Genomic DNA, 20,091 nt, shown 5'->3' on the forward strand with positions numbered 1-20,091 from the left:
CAGATCAGCTCTTCCTTTATCCAGTGATGAGGATGATGATGACAAAGGGGAAATCTACTCCTTCCATCACTCCTTGTCTATCCACACAGCTACCAGACCAGGTCCACCAGAACACCAGGAATACCACTCCAGACCTGAAACTCAAGGATGGTACGGATACCCATGGATGCCGCCACCTGTGCCATTTCCACCACAGTGGCCTTACTGGGATCTATGGTGGCTTACTGCCTCCCAATCCACACAGGGAAAGGTCAAAGCGTGGTAATGTGCAGGGCATCATAGCTGCAATCCTCAGGAATTCTGAAAGACATCCAAGTAGATAAAATTCATGGAGGATAGGTCCATCAGTGGCTGTTAGCCAGGATGGGCAGGGATGGTGTCCCTAGCCTCTGTTTGCCAGAAGTTGGGAATGGGTGACAGGGGATGGATCACTCGATGGTTACCTGTTCATTCCTTCTGAAGCACCTGACATTGGCCACTGTCGGAAGACAGGATACTGGGCTAGATGGTCCTTTGGTCTGACCCAGTATAGCCATTCTTATGTTATGTTCTTATGTTCTTAAGTAAAAATTGGAGATCTTCCATTCTACAGAGAAAAACTTTTCTCTGCCAAAACCAACAAGATCCTCTCCTTGATGAAAGATTCCCAAGTGACTCTCCATACATTCAAGATATATACACCTGTGACAAAACAGAGCTGTTACCAGCCATATCAACGCAGCAGAGACACCTCGTTTCCGCACAAACAGCAATGACTGTACTCCTAAAGACACAAAGGTCACAGAGACATGGAGCTTCTCAAACCCAGTCCTGTATGTCATAATCCACATCAGTCAAGCAACAATTTTGAAAATTTGGTCGAGGGTCTGAATGACCTCCCTCACCTGACAGCGCGAATACCAACCAGGTCTTTGGCCAGCGATTACGCCTTTTTTACCATGTTTGGGCATCAATCACTATGGACCAATGGGTTTTAGAGATCATAAGATCAGGCTATGCCATCCCTTTCACCTCCTGCCCACACACCCTACTGCCCTCCCCGTCCCTCTTCAGGGACCCTTCTCATGAGCGTCTGCTACAACAAGAAGTAAACCATCTTCTACAGTTAGGTGCCATGAAACTAGTTCCTACACAACACATGGGGAAGGGATTCTACTCGTATTACTTCTTAACCCAGAAGAAAAATGGAGGATGGAGACCCATTCTAGATCTCAGAAAGTTCAACAAGTTTGTACAAGCCCAGAGATTCAAGATGGTCACAGTGACCACAGTAATACCAGCACTGGAAAGGGGGGACTGGTTCTCAACCCTCAAGCTACAAGACACCTACTTCCACATCACCATACATCCCGCTCACAGAAGGTTCCTCCGGTTCACAGTGGGAAGTGACCACTACCAATACAGAGTTCTACCATTTGGCCTTTCCGCTGCACTGAGAGTCTTCTCAAAAACCCTTGTAGTAGTGGCAACACATTTGCGCAAACAAGGGATTATAATACAGTAACTCCTCACTTAAAGTTGTCCCAGTTAACATTGTTTCGTTATTAGGTTGCTGATCTATTAGAGAACATACTCATTTAAAGTCGTGCAATGTTCCCTTATAAGGTTGTTTGGCTCGCCCCGCTCAGTGCTCCTGCCGGGGAGTGGGGTCAGAGCATGGGGGCTTGCCCCGTTCCACCCACCCCATCCCGCTACACCCCTGCCTCAACCAAGCTGCACTATCATCATTGGTGAGTAAAATTATTTAAAACTTATACTGTATATGTATATAATGTCTATCGTCTGGCAAAAAAATTTTCCCTGGAACCTAACTCCCCCTATTTACATTAATTCTTATGGGGAAATTGGTTTCACTTAACATCATTTCACTTAAAGTAGCATTTTTCAGGAACATAACTACAACGTTAAGTGAGGAGTTACTGTATTTCCATATCTGGACGACTGCTTACTCAAAGGCCCCTCTCGATCAGAAACAATCAAAAGGACAATCCATCTCTTCCAGAATTTAGGGCTACAGATAAATGAACAAAAATCAACCCTATTTCCGGTACAGCAACTGGACTTCATCAGAGCCCACGTAGATTCCATAGAGGCCAGGGCATCTTTACCGATTAACAGATTCATGACACTGACCAACCTTATCTCAGTAGTCACGAACAGCCCACAGATATTGGCACATACCTGCCTACAGCTATAGAGTCATATGGTGACCATCACTTTTGTGCTAAGACACGCACAACTGCACATGTGCTGCCTACAGGGCTAATTATGTTCCGTGAATGTACCAAACAAACTCAGCTTGAACAATGCCACCAAAAATCAAGGAATTCCTACACTGGTGGACACAACCAGATAATGTATGTACAGGGATCCTCTTTCACCAGGATCCAGCATCCATGCTAATTACAATATATGCCTTGTTGACTAGCTAGAGCACCCACCTGAATCAGCATACAATTCAAGGGAGATGGTCTTCTACGCAGACTCAGTTACACATCAACTTCCTCAAACTATGCGCAGTTCACAATGCCTGTCTTCACCTCCTCCTATTGATAAAGAACAAAACAGTATGCGTGATGACTGACAACATCACTTGCATGTTCTATATAAATTGACAGGGAGGATCCCGCTCTCACTCCCTATGCAGAAACGCCATGAAGTTTTGGAACTGGTGCATAAACCATAACATACACATTTCAGTATCCTACCTCCCCGGTTGCCAGAACACAACAGTAGACACCTTGAGCAGACAATTTTCCCAGTATCACGAATGGGAACTGAAGAACAGAGTCTCACAATCAATATTCCAATGATGGGCCTATCCAAAAGACAGTAGCTGTTTCACATAGCTGAGTCTACAGATAAACAAACAAAAATCAACTTTCACACCCATACAGAGACTGGAGTTCATTGGGAGTCTGCAATGTATGTTCACACTTCCTACCCTTGATCAAGAACAAGGCTATAAAAGTGCTGATGGACAACGTTACTTGTATGTCTTTTATAAACCACCAAGGAGGGGCATAGTCACACTCCCTGTGCACAGAAGTGATGCAACTATGGAATTGGAGCATCCGCTACAACATTGACATCTCAACCTCTTACCTACCAGGATGCCAAAACACCACAGCAGATGCACTGAGCAGAAAATTTTCCCAGGACCCAGTGGGAAATGGGTTTTCCCATTTTCCCAGTGGGAAATGAACACCAGGGTACTTGAGAGCATATTCAGATGCTAGGGGTTCCCAACTATAGATCTCTTTGCGACAAACCAGCCAAGTGCCCTTACTTCTGCTCCAGAGTGGTACTGGGACCATGATCTCTCAGCAATGCTTTTCTCCTCAAATGGGATACACATTAACAGTATGCTTTCCCTCCAACCTCTCTCCTAGCCAGAGTCATACACAAGATAAGGACCGACAACTCCAGAGTCATCTTGATAGCTTCTACGTAGCCCAGGCGAACATGGTTTCCTTACCTCCTGAAGATGGCTTATGTGCCCAGCACACACTCTTCCACTTCTACCTCATGTCCTGTCTCTGGGTGCATGCCGGGTCTACCATCTGAACCTAGCAAGACTCCACCTGAAGGCATGGCTACTCCATGGTTCCAAGACAATGAAATGACTGTTAGGAGGAAAGGAACATTCTTTTAAACAGCAGAAGGTCTACTACCTGGTATACCTACCTTCACAAATGGAAGAGATTCTATACATGATGGCAGTATAGGCAAACAATGGTAAGTACCTCTCCTTTACCAGTGGTATTGGATTACATAATAGAACTCAAGAAATCAGGTTTCTCAATGAGCTCCATCAAAGTACACGTTGGGGCAGTCACGACATTCCACCACAAAGTGCATGAGTTCTCAATGTTCACCCACCCTACCATTAAACGTTCTCTCTAGGGTCTTCATAACCTCTATGCAGAAATACAAGCCCCCACTCCATCATAGGACCTCAATCTGGTGCTGCAATGCCTTATGGAGCCCCCTTTTGAACCATTAGCAACATGCTCACTTCTCTACCTCTTGATGAAGGCAGCCTACATTGTCACTATCAGATCAGCCCGATGAGTGGGAGAACTGGGGGGCCTCATGGCACATCCCCCATACACAATATTTTTAAAAAATAAAGTTACCCTATGACCACACCCCAAGTTTCTACCTGAAATAGTGAGCTGTAGCTCACGAAAGCTCATGCTCAAATAAATTGGTTAGTCTCTAAGGTGCCACAAGTACTCCTTTTCTTTTTGAAATAGTTTAATCATTCATTTGAATCATCCCATTCATCTCCCATTGTTTTCCCCAAAGCTTCATGGGAACAAACAAGAAGCAACGCTTCATACCCTAGACACCCATAGGGCACTAGCTTTTTACATTGAGAGGACAAAGTCTTTCAGAAAGTCACCAAAGTTATTTCTTCCATCACAGAACGATCTAAGGGAGACACCAGACCCAAACAAAGGCTGTCAAAATGGATCCCCGGCTGCATTGACTTTTGCTATTACCATCATCAGATACAACCCCCACCAGGGACCCACACTCATTCCACCAGAACTTTCTCTATGTCAGTAGCCTTCTTCAATAATGTGCCTTTAATGGACATCTGCAAAGCAGCCACCTGGGCAACAGTACATACATTCACACAACACTATGCCATAGACCAACACTCGGCATCAGATGCTCTACTTGGACTTACAGTTTTATCAACCACCATGCAACTCTGAAGCCCCTCCCTTCCACAGAGGGGCACTGCTCTACAGTCACCTAAAGTGGAGCACTCACAGGGACACTCCTTAATGAAGAAGAGAAGATTACTCATCCTCTGCAGTAACTGAGATTCTTCAAGGTAGTTGTCCCTGTGGGTGCTTCACTACCCTCCTTCCTCCTCTCTACTTTGGAGTTTTTTCACACTAGAGACTCTGCAGTAGAGAAGGAATCCAGGAAGGGTTGGTCACACAGCGTTACGTGACTGCCTGAGGCAATGTGAGATGGAGACGACGCATGTGTGACCCAACCAGGCACTGTTACTAAAAATCTCCAATTACATGTGCAGGGGCAGAGATTCACCTAAAGTGGGGCGCCCACAGGGACAACCATCTCAAAGAACCTCAGTTACTGCACAGGGTGAGTAACCTTCCGTTACTTCTACTGTCTTGTACTTGGTCCTTTGGTACCTTGCTACCAATACAGGAATTGACTCTGCCCCTCCACTGAACTGGATGTCTTTTTGTGGCATTGATTTACTCTTGGTTTGCAATAGAGAAATGTAGGCCAAAAAATTAGGGTGAATAGGTTAGAGTGTGGCAAGACTCATGGAAATTGAATGGGGGGAAGGACAGAGCCAGAGCAGGGAGAAGCAACTACAGTAAACAACCTGGGGAGTGGGGAGGTGAATAAGGGGAAACAGATCTGGGTTTATCCAGAGCACAAGGACTTTGTAGTTGTGATAAATGAAGGGGAGGGAGGTTGCTCCCTTTTATGGACACCCAGCCAGCCAGTAGCTATAAAATCCCTGTTAGTTGCTGTTCTCTACTGGCTTTACCTGTAAAGGGTTAAAAAAAGCCCATAGGTAAAAAGAAGGGAGTGGGCACCTGACCAAAAAAGCGAATGGGAAGGCTAGAACTTTTTAAAATTGGGGGAAAACTTCCCCTTTGTCTGTCTGTTGCCATTCTCTGGAGAGAGAGGACAAAGCAGGGACAGGGCTGAAACTATGATCTAAAAAGCTTTAAACTAGGTATGAAAAATCATCAAATCATACCTAGAACTACTCGTGAACTCCAGATATGTAGGTAGATCAGGAATGTCTAGAAAGACACGATTAGGGTTATTTCTTATTGGCTTCTGGACTCCTCTGTGCTAACCCCTAAATGCTTTTGTTTTGCTTGTAACCTTTAAGCTGAACCTCAAGAGAGCTATCTTGATGCTTAATTTTTGTAATTGTTTTTTTAAGACCTAGCAAAAAGCCTAAGTTCCAGATGTATTTTCTTTCTTTTTGTTTTTAATAAAATTTATCTTTTTTAAGAACAGGATTGGGTTTTTTTGTGTCCTAAGAGGTTTGTGCACATGTTGTTTAATTAGCTGGTGGCAACAGCTGATTTCCTTTGTTTTCTTTCTCAGCTCTTCCTGGGGGAGGGGGGGTGAAAGGGCTTGAGGGTACCCCACAGGAAGGAATTCCTAAGTGCTCCTTCCTGGGTTCTCAAAAGGGGAAGGCGAGGGGGTTGCACTTGGGTGGTGGCAGAATCTACCCATCCAAGGTCAGAGAAAAGCTATAACCTTGGGAGTTTAATACCAGCCTGGAGTTGCCAGTATTAATTTTTAGAATCCTTGCAGGCCTTCACCTTCTGCACTCGAAGTGCCAGAGCGGGGCGTGAATAAGGGAAAACAGATCTGGGTTTATCCAGAGCACAGGGACTTTGTAGTGGTGTTGGATGGGAAGGTAAATCTCTGTCTTTTCTGTGGCGTGGGGGAGACAGCAGGGGTCACACTGGCCTCCCCAAGCCTGTCTCTCCTTCCTAATGAGGCTGTTCATCAGCCTTTTCATGCAGGGAGATTTCACTCAAATGCTTACAGTTGTGGGCAGCTCTTTTGTGTTACCCACCCAGGTAGGGTTTTGTGACATGGAGCTGTTGCTTTCTTGAGCCTACATAGTCCAGCAAGCCAAATTGGACTTGTGACCAGAAAAGGTGGGGAAGGGGGCAGGTTGGTCTTCACTTGTCAGCTGTCCCTGTTTGCTAATGTCACCCACTCTAGGATATATATTAAGTGTATCAATTTACCTCCTTTCAGACTCAAGCTGTACATTACCAAGGGAAGCATGGACAGCACTGTAAGACTGGAAAGTCCCTTTGCATGGAGCCAAGAGAGATGAGTTTCTAGGGTTATCAGCCCTTGTAGGAAGGAGGAAGGTCTTGTGTTTAAGATTAGAATTCAAGAGATTTGGTTTCCTAGCTCTGCCACAGACTCACTGTGTTATCTTAGGCAAATCACATGGCCTTTTGCTTCAGTGCCCTAGCTGTGAAATGGAGATGCAACTTCCTTGTTGCAGAGAAGTGCTCTGAGGATAAATTCATTAATGTTTATGAAGTGCTCAGATGTTACAGTCATGGAGGACATACTAGTACCGGGATAGATAGCCAGACAGACTTTTGTTCTAACAACTCCTGGGAAGTGGAGGATAAGGGGATTCAATCTGTTATACATGGTGACTCAGTCCCATGAATCTTCTGAGGAAAGAGACTCAATCATCATAGTCTGGGGATTGAGACAATCTCATTCCAAGCCTATTTCTAAGGTTCCTTTGGCTAACAAGAAATCTGTCCCTCTTCGTCACCCAGCACCCATTTGAGGTTGGTGAACAGGCCAGCAACAGCCTGAAAGGGGAATGACCCGTGGATTTACTTAGATTGTTTAATATTTGTATTGCAGTAGTGCCCAGCAGCTGCTCTGAAGATAGGGACTCATCAATTTCCACATATGCCTAGGAATGCCCTTCCCTGCATGAGCCTTCAAGACATCCAGGCACAAAGAACTTGTGAAATATCAGCTCATATTAGCATATGTGGAAGGGCCACTTGTGTTATAGGGTTACATGGGGAAAGAGAGGCCAGGGAATCTCTGTGGAGCAGGAGGATGAGTGGCGAGGTTGGATGGATGGCTTGTGTGACTTCATTTCCCTTCCATTGCACTGGCATTAATATGGCAGGTGAATTCAGAGTGACAATAGGATGCTGGATGCAGATTTCTGGACCAGTAGCCAGTCCAAGTGCACATCGTTGGCATTCTGGTTCCAAGTGCATTTATTTTTAATAAACACAGCTCCCAGTAAGTGTTGTTCAAGTCTAAGAGCAAACTGATTTCCTAAATATACAGGAAAAGTTTTGCTCACTTGAATAACCAAAAAACATGACCTATTCAAAACAAACATGGTGCATTGCTAGGCGTTCTGGATTTTTTTTTTAAATGAACATCAAATAAAAAATTTTAAGTAAAAGAAGTGAAAATGACAGAGTTTTGCCTTAAACCTGCCAAAGTGGGAAAATGCAGAGCTCAGGATTAAACTCCATTTTGAACAGACGGGAAGGAAAAAATCCTTTCCCACCCCTCAAATTATTCATTCAGAGAGCTCACCCCCTGCAGCAACGAGCCCCTCAGCTCCTTCTTTTGAGGGGCTAGAGGTTCCTGACCAGCAAGCAAGGGAGCAAAAGATACAGAACAGAAGACACCAAATATACTGAAGAGGAAAAAGAAGACTCAGTAGCATGACTGTGGGAGGATGTTGTGAGGAGCAGATGGGTCAGGCAGAGAGCCAGTCATAAGCAGCTGAAGGGGTAGTTATTATCCAGGGGATGGTGAGAAGTATTTATGGCTTTTAAGCTGTTAGCTCATTCATATGGGCTTAGCATATTGATCTATGCATTTGTGTGTAGCTGTAGTGTGGTTTGCAGTCTGACAGGGAGTTCCAAATTTCTAGTACTAATTACTTCTGCAGCCACTGGGTCAGTGTAGTGGTGTTTTACACTCCCCTCTGAGGTCACTCACAGGCTTTGCTTTGTGTCTTTTCCAGCTCCTACTCGCAGTGATGGATTAACCCTGGGCACCAGGTGAGAAGCCCAGTGCACCGCTCCTGGGTTCAAGGCAAGGGATGAAGCAGCAGTGACTGCTCATCACACCACCATCCCTTTAACACCCAGATGAGGTTGACAGTGAGGCTCTGCTGCACATTCCAAAGTACTTTCTGAGGAGAGGAGAGAAGTTGCGTGTCTGTGGGAACCAGTGGTAAGGCTCCGAGCTAAGGGGCACCATTCCCTCTCAGAGCTTCTGCTGCTGAGCCCCCAGGATTCCTTCTCCTCTCCCACACCTCCTTCCACCCACCAGCCATAGAGACTCTCACATAAGACAGAGGCCTCTAGCTGTCTGCATAATGCTTCCCAAGATCTAAGTTTGAACATGAAGCCTCATCCACTCAGCCATTTCAGCCCATCCTAATCCTGTAACAGACGCAGTTCTCTGCCCTCTATGAGCACTGCTCACACCACATGACAACCAATGACAGAAGACAGACCATGTGACGAGAGATATCTTCATTGGCTGTCATCTTGAATTTTGGCAGGAAGCCATGGAAATACTCAGTTTGAATAAAGTAATTTCATTTTGGTTGTATGGTTTGTATTTTCAGTTATTAATTTACACCCAATCAATATTTGCTCCTTTATTATTTTGGGCAGTATTTTAAAATCTGACTGTAATGTCGTGTTGTTTCATTGCTGGATGTTTCTATTTGGTGTGGCTTATTTTTGTATTTTACTTTCTCCTCCCATTTATTTCTGCTTTCTAAACTTTTTCATGATTGGCTGATGTTCCTAGAACCAGACCTGAAGCCCAAGAGACGGGTGGTTTCTGTCAGCTGCAGCAGTGGCTTGTTGCACCACTCCAGTCAAAGTTTGGCTAGTGCTATGAAGATAACTCTGCCTGTGTTAGAGGAGTGCATCAGCAGCTGGAGATTGCATTGGGTTAAAAACGTGCTGCTCCCTAAAATGCAGAGAAAATATCGTCAGGCCCTGCTCAGTTTCTAGGTTCATTAAATAACCAATAAGTTTTTCACATATTTTCCATATTCTTTCTCCTGTCAAACAGCCAAATGGAACAATTATAACAGACCATGTTCCCGAACAACACACAGGCTCCTAATGTTTACATTGGACCCCACACTGAACAGGCTGCTAGGATCTGGTCTCTCTCCTTCCAAATTACATTTGCCTCCATGTCATTCCTGCAGTACACACTGTAGTTCCAGTAATCAGTGCTACTAGGTCCTCCTCAGGTGACTGGCAGACAAGTGATGGACAGGATGAAGGATATATCAGAAGAAAGAAGTCTTCCTGCCACTTGGCGTCCCTGCTGCTAGTGCTCTCAAGACCTGATTTCCACTCTGCCTTAGTGAGGAGAGGTTGCTGATGTTCACCCCTCAGGCAATGCCTGGAAAAATGGAAAAACAAAGATTAATAAGAGGGTCCACTTCAACTGCTGTATCTGTAATGGCAACTGGCAGCAGCAGATGGCATGTGCCTGTAATGTGTGAGAACAGACTTCCAGCTCTCATATCAACTGGTTGCAGAGCCTAGTAGTGCAAGTGACCCTTCCCTCCTCTGCCTGTTTAATTTCTGATCAGAAGCTAGCAGGCTACCTCGGTTAGGCCTCAGGGAAATCAGAATCTCTACAGCTTCCCTGCCACTCAGCCTAACCATAGAGGTTAGTCCTCTACTAAACGCCACAAGAGCAAGAAGCCCTCTCACAAACAAAGCAGAGAGCCCAGCTGTCATGTAAGGAAGCCTGAGAGACCTTTCTTCCCTGAGAAGCCAAAGAGAAATCCAAGTCCATCTCCCCTGGAATTTCGGTGGAGGAGGAGAAAGTTTTTCATCCTCTTCAGAGTCAGATTCTGAAATTGCCTCCCTGAGGAGTTTTGAAATTGCCTCCTTGAGGAGTTTTAATGCATAGTACATGAGCCATAGAACTGCAGTGCTCAAGGTTCTGAGCTGGTTAGAGTATTCTTTCCCACCTGCTACTTCACAGTGAAAGAATATTCCTGACCTTTACAAAAAGGGTTTTACCCACTGTTTTCAATCTAAAGGGAAGATTTGCTTATGTTTGGGAAAACCCTGGGGAGAAAGCTTTGTGGTTATATTCAGTGAAACAGATAGACTTCCTAAGGAGAAGAGTGATATCTGGGCCTCCTCACTAAAAATCCATGCCAAGAGTACAATGTTCTCTCAGAAGTATGATGTTCCTTGGAAAGGGGAAACTTCTGTATCTGACCTGTTCAGACAAAAAATGGAATTGGCCTTAAAGAAGGCAAAGAGATGACAGGTTCCTAAGCTCAGTACACTTCTGCCCCAAAGCCAACAAACTCCTTAAGAGGAACATTTACTTTACTGACTTAATTTCCACAGCTTGGATACTACAATAGCTACCGAAGGGCAGGAGGAAGTCCCTGGGCAAATCCTTATACTAACAAATCCAGTTACTGACTTCCTGCAGCCATGTCCCCCGCATTCCTTTGGAGATAGAATTAACTAGTTTCTCAGACAGGGAAAATACCAGACAAATTAGTTCCTTCCATCATTTCAAATGGTTAACAGATAGAATTTGCCTCACTTTCCTCAGGCTTAAGAAACGTTCTCTCTTTATGCCTCTGACCTTTCAAAAAGGAGATGATGTAAGCAAATATACCCAGCACCTCTCAGATGGTTGTGCCAATCTTCCTGTCTGTTGAGGACAGCTAGATGAAAGCATTTTCTCTCTTGTTTGTAGTACCAGAAATTCAAAATGGAATCTCTTTGGCCTAATATCAGCTGGAGAATTCTTAACATCCACAGACCTGCAAAACTCATGTTTCCATGTACCTATCACAAGCATCTCATGAGAATTACCTAAGAATGAAAATAGCAGCCGGCTCTGCCATAAGTCATGGCTCTGTACATTTTCACAAAGATTCTGATTGTAGCCAACTAATGATGCTGGGCTGAAGGCAGTTGGAATTAGTCAAAAATAAAAATTATTTTAAAATGATATATAATCATCAGATTGTGTTTATTGCTAAGGTATGCTACAGTCAGATTTTATCACCATTTCCTTTGTCCTCCTTCCCCTTCCTTTCTATTGTCTGTTACACTCATTTCCAGCTCTTCAAGACATGGGTTGTGTCTTCCTATGTGTTTGTACAACACTTAGCACAAAGGGGTCCAGATTCTAATTGATGTCTTTTGGTGTTATTGCAATGCAAATAATAAATGGTAATAATATAGTATGGTAGCAGGTGCCCTTCACTGCGAAAGGGATTAAGTTCTGTCATATTTAGATAACTGATAAGTCAATCTCTTCCAAAGGCTCTGGTTGTGGTTCAGAAAATTTTATCTTCTTTTACCCATCGGCTTTATCATAAATCCTTGAGCGCACTCTGGAGGATCAGAGGATCTTGTCCCTTTACAAGCCTGTTTCATCACTTGGAAAGCCCACAGATATTTGTCTCATGAAAGGCCCTAGAATATTGTTTCACTAGTGACCAGGACATCCTCTAAGTACCATGCTGTCCTGCAGCTCCTTGGCTCACAGAAAATCTTTACTTTCTTCTGCTCTCACAATAGGACTAATTTCATTTCTGCAGAAGAAAACCCTTCCAGAAGAATGTCAGGAAATCTCTGCTCTGGTGAGACATTGCCTGCTACTTTTCTCAAGGGATTTGCATGCTCACATCTTGCCTGGACCATTGTAATGACAGATGCCAGTTTCCTTGCAAAGAGAGTTCGTATGAATTAGATAAGTGCTCAAAAAACCAGAAGCATCTTCATAAGAGCAGACTGGAAATGAAAGCAGTTCACCTGCTACTTCTGCATCACAAGCCATTCTACATTACACTTTTTTGCATCAGTCCATCTAGACAATGCTGTGGTGATGTCTTACCACATGTATAGAGGCGGGGGGAACATTGTAGCCCTTCTCCAACCCACGCTGAAATGGGCAGAAGAGAATGTTGTGACATTCACAGCCGTCCACATAGCTGAGAAAGTCCGCATCGGAGCAATTTGGCTCAGCAGTTCCAGCATATATCACAGGGAATGGAGCTTCAATCCACAAGTATTTCACCAGATGTGCAGGATGTGGGAAATTCTAATAATACACGTTTGCCACAAGCCACAGCTGTAAAGTGCCTCAGTTCTGCCGCAGATATAGGGGCCCCTTGCACTAAGGATAGACACATTCTTTGTTCCCTGAAATTGCAGCCTGCTGTGAACCTTCCCTCCTTTCCCCCTCATTCCCCAGGTGCTGAGAAAAGTACAAAGGGACAAGATGAAGTGGATTCTCATAATTCCAGGTTAGCCATGGAACAGCCTGTGTGTGCAACTGTCCTTAGCCAAGCCCTGGACTCTTCATTTCTTAATCAATAGGAACTGATTCACGATGATAAGAACATCCTTTTCTTATGGATATAGCTTGTGAGAGACTGACCCTGAAGTGCCAAGTTCTCCCTGACTCAGACATTAATACTCTTCTTAAGTCTTTAACACAAGCAACCAATGGCAAGTACAACCTAATCTGAAAAGCCTTCTCCTTATGAGTTAGTTCCCTCTTTCGGTGCTAAATACCTGATTTTAAAATATTTTTTCCAATGCAGCCTAAAGAAAAGCCCTAGTACCTGAAAGGACCTGGCTGCTGTGTTTTAGTTCTCTCAGATATAATGCCACCTTCCCTGTGCAACCTCATCCCCTACTTAGAAGTGTTCTAAAAGCAGCCAAGCACCTGAAGTCTAAATTCCATGCAAGCCCACCTCCCTGGAGGAGCCCAAGGTGGCCAGAATACAGTGCCATCCTCTTTTAAAATCTGTGGACACAGGTAGCATTTTCAGTTACAGTTCGATCAGCTAGAAGATTAGGAGAAATCACAACCATTTGATGCCATTTTCAATTTGTTGCCTTTCTTCCTGTGCTCAGCTGCATTCCCAAGACATATCCGAGCTTTCACACTGAGCAAAAGATGTCCCTTGTTTCCTTTCCTTCAGAGCAACTCAGGATGTGACAAAGAAAGGATCCTACATTCGTGCAACATGACCTGAAGCCTCTCACATTTTACCTAGAAAAGACAAAAGTCTTTCAGATTAGCTGATTCTTTCTGTGGGTTCTGTAGCAGCACAGAAATGCAAAGCAGCTTGTGAAGTATTGACTTCTCCATTTGTTCCCCTGTTCTTGAAGCATCACTCTGAGAAGGGGTCCTTTGTAAAAGTCCTTTGGGCCAGGGCTCAGGTTGCTTCCAGGAGAGAAAGTGGAATGGAAACTATAGAAGAGATTTGCAAAGCAGCCACCTGGAAGCCCAGCTGCTCCTTTACTAAGAATCATAGGTGCATGTTAGTGACTCATTTTATTCAGCTTTTGGGTAACCCATTCTAAGGGCTCCAATTTAAAATTCTAACTTTTTTTTTTTTTTTGAGTCAAGGAGTATGTTTTCCCCTCCCTAATTTGTCTAATTGGTGCTGCTATATAAAGATCATTAAGATGGGTTCCTGGAGCTCTTGTCAGCTAGGTGCCTTCTCAGTTACTGTTGTTCTGCATTGTGTATGGATTGAGTTTGTCACCCTCGTGGGCTCCATGTGCACTAGCAGCAATGACCTCTTGAATTTTTATCTGAGCCATCCTTCTGCCTGACATCACCTGTGGAGAGGTGGTGGAGATAGGTAAGCCCCTTAATACAGATTCCAGGAGCTAAATCTTGCAGATATCCTTTTAATAAGTGAGAAACCTTTTTTGTATAGTGAAACCGTCCCCAGAAGTTTCTCCAGCTCTCCCAGTGCTATGGAATCTGTCCTGCATTGAGAACCCAGCTCCACCATCAAAATCTGTCATCACAAACCATTGACAACAGTGAACTGCCATGGGAGGCCACGGCTGTTTTAGGCTGCAGTCCAAGTGATGGCTCGAGGTCCCCTGTATTCTCTGCCTCTGATGGGATGAGTACCTCGGGCAGACACAAGACAGTTTAGTGGCAGCCAGAAAGTACAGAAAGGGATTTGTGAACTTGAAGAATGGAAGATGTCAAAAGCAACACAGAAAAGTCAGAGAGATCTGAAACTTAGTGAGTTGGAGCAAAGCTGATATTGTTTTCAGTGAAACAGACAAAGGTTTGTGTGAATTTATGCCTTTTATTCCTTTTTTCTTCTATGTAATCTCATTTCCTTTGTGCACTGAAGTCTGTTGGCAGGAGACCAGAATGGGGAAGCAGCACACTCCAATTCACACACACGGGGTGGGGGTGGTACACTGTTTTCCCATGTGCCTGTTGAATAGCTAGGGCCAGTGGAGAGCACAGTCAGCACAGAGAGCAAGGGTCTGGGACAGCATTTTATTCCGTAATGGTTCTTATATCATACTCATAGCTATAGTAGCTGAGTGCCTTCCACCTTTGCAATAAGTGATGTAGTTCCCCTGTGTAACAGTGGAGAACACTGCAACCAGAGTTGCATGGCACTGAGATTCAGACCTAGGTCTCTTGCATGCTACTGTAGAGCACTCCTAACCTGAGAAACAAGGGGCTGCCACATATAATCATACCCGTGGTCTCCCATATGGCAGTGCAGAGTACTCCTTTCTTCCTCTCTTGTATGCTTCTGAATGCAGAGTCTGCCACCAGCAATATTGTTAACCTATCCAACTATACTCTTAGCCCAGCAGAAGCAGCTGTCCTATCTCGGGACCTCTCCTTCTGCCCCTCCACCCCACGAACATGATACAGTTCTGTGGTGACCTAGAATCCTATTTTCGACGTCTCCGACTCAAGGAATATTTCCAACACACCTCTGAACAACATACTAATCCACAGAGACCTCCCTACCAACACTACAAAAAGAAGGATTCTAGGTGGACTCCTCCTGAAGGTCAAGACAGCAGACTGGACTTCTACATAGAGTGCTTCTGCTGACGTGGAAAGCTAAAAGGGCTAAAATTGTGGAAAAGCAGCATCACTTGCCCCACAACCTCAGCCGTGCAGAACACAATGCCATCCACAGCCTCAGAAACAACTCTGACATCATAATCAAAAAGGCTTACAAAGGAGGTGCTGTTGTCATCATGAATAGGTCGGAATATGAATAAGAGGCTGCTCGACAGCTCTCCAACACCACTTTCTACAAGCCATTACCCTCTGATCCCACTGAGAGTTACCAAAAGAAACTACAGCATTTGCTCAAGAAACTCCCTGAAAAAGCACAAGATCAAATCCACACAGACACACCCCTGGAACCCCGACCTGGGATATTCTATCTACTACCCAAGATCCATAAACCTGGAAATCCTGGGCGCCCCATCATCTCAGACATTGGCACCCTGACACCAGGATTGTCTGGCTATGTAGAAGCTCTCCTCAGGCCCTACGCTACCAACACTCCCAGCTACCTTCGAGACACCACTGACTTCCTGAGGAAACTACAATCCATTGGTGATCTTCCTGATAACACCATCCTGGCCACAATGGATGTAGAAGCCCTCTACACCCACATTCCACACAAAGATGGACTACAAGCCGTCAAGAACACTATCCCCGATAATGTCACGGCTAACCTGGTGGCTGAACTTCGTGACTTTGTCCTTACCCATAACTATTTTACATTTGGGGACAATGTATACCTTCAAATCAGCGGCACTGCTATGGGTACCCGCATGGCCCCACAGTATGCCAACATTTTTATGGCTGATTTAGAACAACGCTTCCTCAGCTCTCGTCCCCTAACACCCCTACTCTACTTGCGCTATATTGATGACATCTTCATCATCTGGACTCATGAAGAAGAAGCCCTTGAGGAATTCCACCATGATTTCAACAATTTCCATCCCACCATCAACCTCAGCCTGGTCCATTCCACACAAGAGATCCACTTCCTGGACACTACAGTGCTAATAAACGATGGTCACATAAACACCACCCTATACCGGAAACCTACTGACCGCTATTCCTACCTACATGCCTCCAGCTTTCACCCTGACCACACCACACGATCCATTGTCTACAGCCAAGCTCTGCAATAGAACCGCATTTGCTCCAACCCCTCAGACAGAGACAAACACCTACAAGATCTCTATCAAGCATTCTTACAACTACAATACCCACCTGCGGAAGTGAAGAAACAGATTGATAGAGCCAGAAGAGTTCCCAGAAGTCACCTACAACAGGACAGGCCTAACAAAGAAAATAACAGAACGCCACTGGCCGTCACCTTCAGCCCCCAACTAAAACCCCTCCAATGCATTATCAAGGATCTACAGCCTATCCTGAAGGATGACCCAACACTCTCACAAATCTTGGGAGACAGGCCAGTCCTTGCCTGCAGACAGCCCCCCAACCTGAAGCAAATACTCACCAGCAACCACATACCACACAACAGAACCACTAACCCAGGAACCTATCCTTGCAACAAAGCCTGTTGCCAACTGTACTCACATATCTATTCAGGGGACACCATCACAGGGCCTAATAACATCAGCCACACTATCAGAGGCTCATTCACCTGCACATCTACCAATGTGATATATGCCATCATGTGCGAGCAATGCCCCTCTGCCATGTACATTGGTCAAACTGGACAGTCTCTACGTAAAAGAATAAATGGACACAAATTAGATGTCAAGAATTATAACATTCATAAACCAGTCGGAGAACACTTCAATCTCTCTGGTCACGCGATTACAGACATGAAAGTTGCGATATTACAACAGAAAAACTTCAAAACCAGACTCGAGTGAGAGAGTGCTGAATTGGAATTCATTTTCAAATTGGATACAATTAACTTAGGCTTGAAGAGAGACTGGGAGTGGCTAAGTTATTATGCAAGGTAACCTATTTCCCCTTGTTTTTTCCTACCCCCCCCCTCCCGTTCCTCAGACGTTCTTGTTAAACCCTGGATTTGTGCTGGAAATGGCCCACCTTGATTATCACACACATTGTAAGGAGAGTGATCACTTTAGATAAGCTGTTACCAACAGGAGAGTGGGGTGGGGGGAGAGAAAACCTTTTGTAGTGGTAAACACCCATTTTTTCATGGTTTGTGTGCATAAAAACATCTTCTGTATTTTCCACAGTATGCATCCGATGAAGTGAGCTGTAGCTCACGAAAGCTTATGCTCAAATAAATTGGTTAGTCTCTAAGGTGCCACAAGTACTCCTTTTATATTGAGATTAGTGATTATGTTCGTATCATTTGAGCCTAGCTAGGTTTGCTCCTGGTGCGGGAGTTATTAGGTGTGTATTCAGTACAAGTAGTAAGGAACCACTGCTTCCATCTGCTTTCCTACAGTCCACACTTGCTTTCCCCATTGTAGAAGACCACACGGAACAGCTTTCTGCCTTTGCCCTCCTTCCCCAGCACCAATGTTCTGAAACAACCTGCTGTTGGTGCTGGACTCAGGAATCTATTCAACCTGCCATTAACCAAAGTGCTGTTGGGTTATCTCACAGCTGATCTGTAACCAAACAGCCCTATAAGACCTATTCTCTGTGCACATTTACAGACAGGGAAGCTGAGCCCCAGAGAGGGGAGACACTCTGCGGTCAAAGGCAAGTCAAATCAATGGCAGAATACAAGCCAGTTTGTCACACTCCCAGGCCTATGATTTAACCTCTAAGTCATCCATGCTACTCTTGACTCAGCCTGCCCTTCCAGAAAGCAGCTCCCCAGATAGGAGGCGGAGAGGTGAGGATCTAGTGGTCTGCGGGCCAGACTGAGAGCCAGGAACTCCTAAATTCTAATTCTTTCTCTGCCACTAGCAACCTCTATGGCATGGGGCAAGTCATTTCCCCTCTCTAAGCCTTAAGTTTCTCCATTTGCCAGCATTAATTAGTGAATGTTTGTGAAGTGCTGTAAGTGTCAAGTATTAGAGGGCTTGGTGCTCTAGTTCAGCCCTTCGTAGCCTTCCTCCCCCCCCCCCCCCCTTTTTTTTTTTTTAGAGAAAGGGAGCCATTCAATTGAATGGGCAGCAGGGCCAATCCCAAGGCCAAAGAGGAGTGATAACCAGAGAGCAGGCTCCAATTTGTAAACCAAAACCTCCGATGGGGGTTGCTGCTAAGAGATTAGAAGGGATTCCTTTGCCAGCTGGCATCTGGATTCCCCCATCTATCTAACCAGGCATTTACAGCATGTCCATCAGCACGTTATTGTAGTCACAGTGTACTCCCTCACTTGTCTTTCAGTGAGGAAAGCACCAGCCCTAAGAGCACCTCACTGAAGGGTTAAATTACACACAGTAACAAGTGTGTGCTGCAAGGCTGGGCAGCGCTATTAGTTTCATCACAAGTGACTACAGGTCAAGGAGACCTGAAGAAAAATAAAGGGATAAATTTAGGCAGTGAGGGGAAGGGCCCTTTTATCAGAGCTGGTGTTCCTTCACTGCAGGATCCTGGCCAAAAGGGCATCCAACCACTAGTTGCCAGCTAACCATCTAGATGTTTTTCATGTCTCATTAAAATGCCTGGAATTCTGTGTTGGGGCAGTACCACAATGAGGTGAGCAGCAGCTGCCTGTATTTTGAAGGAGGAGGATCAAACTGGGACCTGATGGAAGAACTACACCTAAAGGAGAAGAGGCCCATGCGGAAGCCTGGCTGCAGGTGAGTATGGGCTACCAGCTGAGCATCATTTTGCACTGAGTTGTTGAGGTGGGGCAACATGTCCTATGGTCTTAAGAACATGACTAGGAGTGATTTTGGCTGCCTGAGTCAGAGGGTCCATGTGTGCATGATGCTATTGGAGTGGGTCTATTTATGGGTCCCACTCTTTCTAGAAGTGTCCAAGTGCAGGAGATAGTGTATCTGTATCTGGAATACCATGCCCTCTCTTTGTGGTGACTCTAGATGAGGAGAGTGGTGGGTGCTATATCTTGCCATGGGCATGTCTCTGAGACTGTACAGGAGAACTGGGTGGCTAGGTTTGGCAAACTGAAGCAGTCTGAATGTGTCTATGGGACAATTTCTTCGGTATTTATATGTGTGGAAGTCCATGTTTAGAAAACGATATATGTCTGTGTGCCCATTTGTGACAGGCTGTAACTCTACTTGTTTTCTCACTTGGCAGACTGCAAACAAGAGCAAATCCAGCTGAATGTGTGAAGTTGTTAAGCCACAGTGACTGTCGTGTACTCCGTGGCAGGCTATCTATAAGTGCATTGCCATATGTGTTGGACTCTATCCATATTTTTTTTGTATTGACAGGGAGGTTGTGTCTGCCTGACAGCACCTGGTGGAGGTGATTGCATATCAGAGGTGCTAGGTGGGATGTGGCACATACAGAACTGGTACCATTTGGGTGGACTGCATGGATCTTGACCTGGCCTTCAGGATGAGCGTTTTTTGGCAATGGGAGGAAGAGGAGCTTTCAGGCATGATCTCATCTTGTGAGTCTCTAGCTAGCCGTAGTGCTCTGTGTTCCCAGTGAGAATGGGACAAGGGGTTCTGAGTGGGGGGCAGATCTCGCAGTCACCCTAGCCTATGTTGCAGCTAGAACAGAATTCTGATATGGTAAAATCTCTACCCCTTCAGCAAATATTGCCTCTAGTCAGAA

General features: G+C 45.0%; 1 protein-coding gene across 7 annotated transcripts in view; it reads left to right on the forward strand.

Annotated features, from left to right (window-relative positions):
- Positions 1-9,162, forward strand: part of TTLL5 (tubulin tyrosine ligase like 5) — a 216,119-nt gene extending 206,957 nt beyond the window's left edge. For 6 of the 7 annotated variants that reach the window (XM_048855536.2, XM_048855538.2, XM_048855539.2 and 3 more), the window contains one exon: positions 8,567-9,162. In XM_048855536.2, coding sequence (XP_048711493.1) covers positions 8,567-8,607 — 41 coding nt within the window. In that variant the 3' untranslated portion in view covers positions 8,608-9,162. Of the gene's footprint in view, positions 1-4,431; positions 4,457-8,566 lie in introns of those variants that run through there. The other variant, XM_075129784.1, reaches the window with a different exon arrangement.
- Positions 9,163-20,091: the final 10,929 nt, after the last annotated feature.

Source organism: Caretta caretta, chromosome 6 (genome assembly GCF_965140235.1).
Source record: "Caretta caretta isolate rCarCar2 chromosome 6, rCarCar1.hap1, whole genome shotgun sequence".
NCBI lineage: Eukaryota > Metazoa > Chordata > Testudines > Cheloniidae > Caretta > Caretta caretta.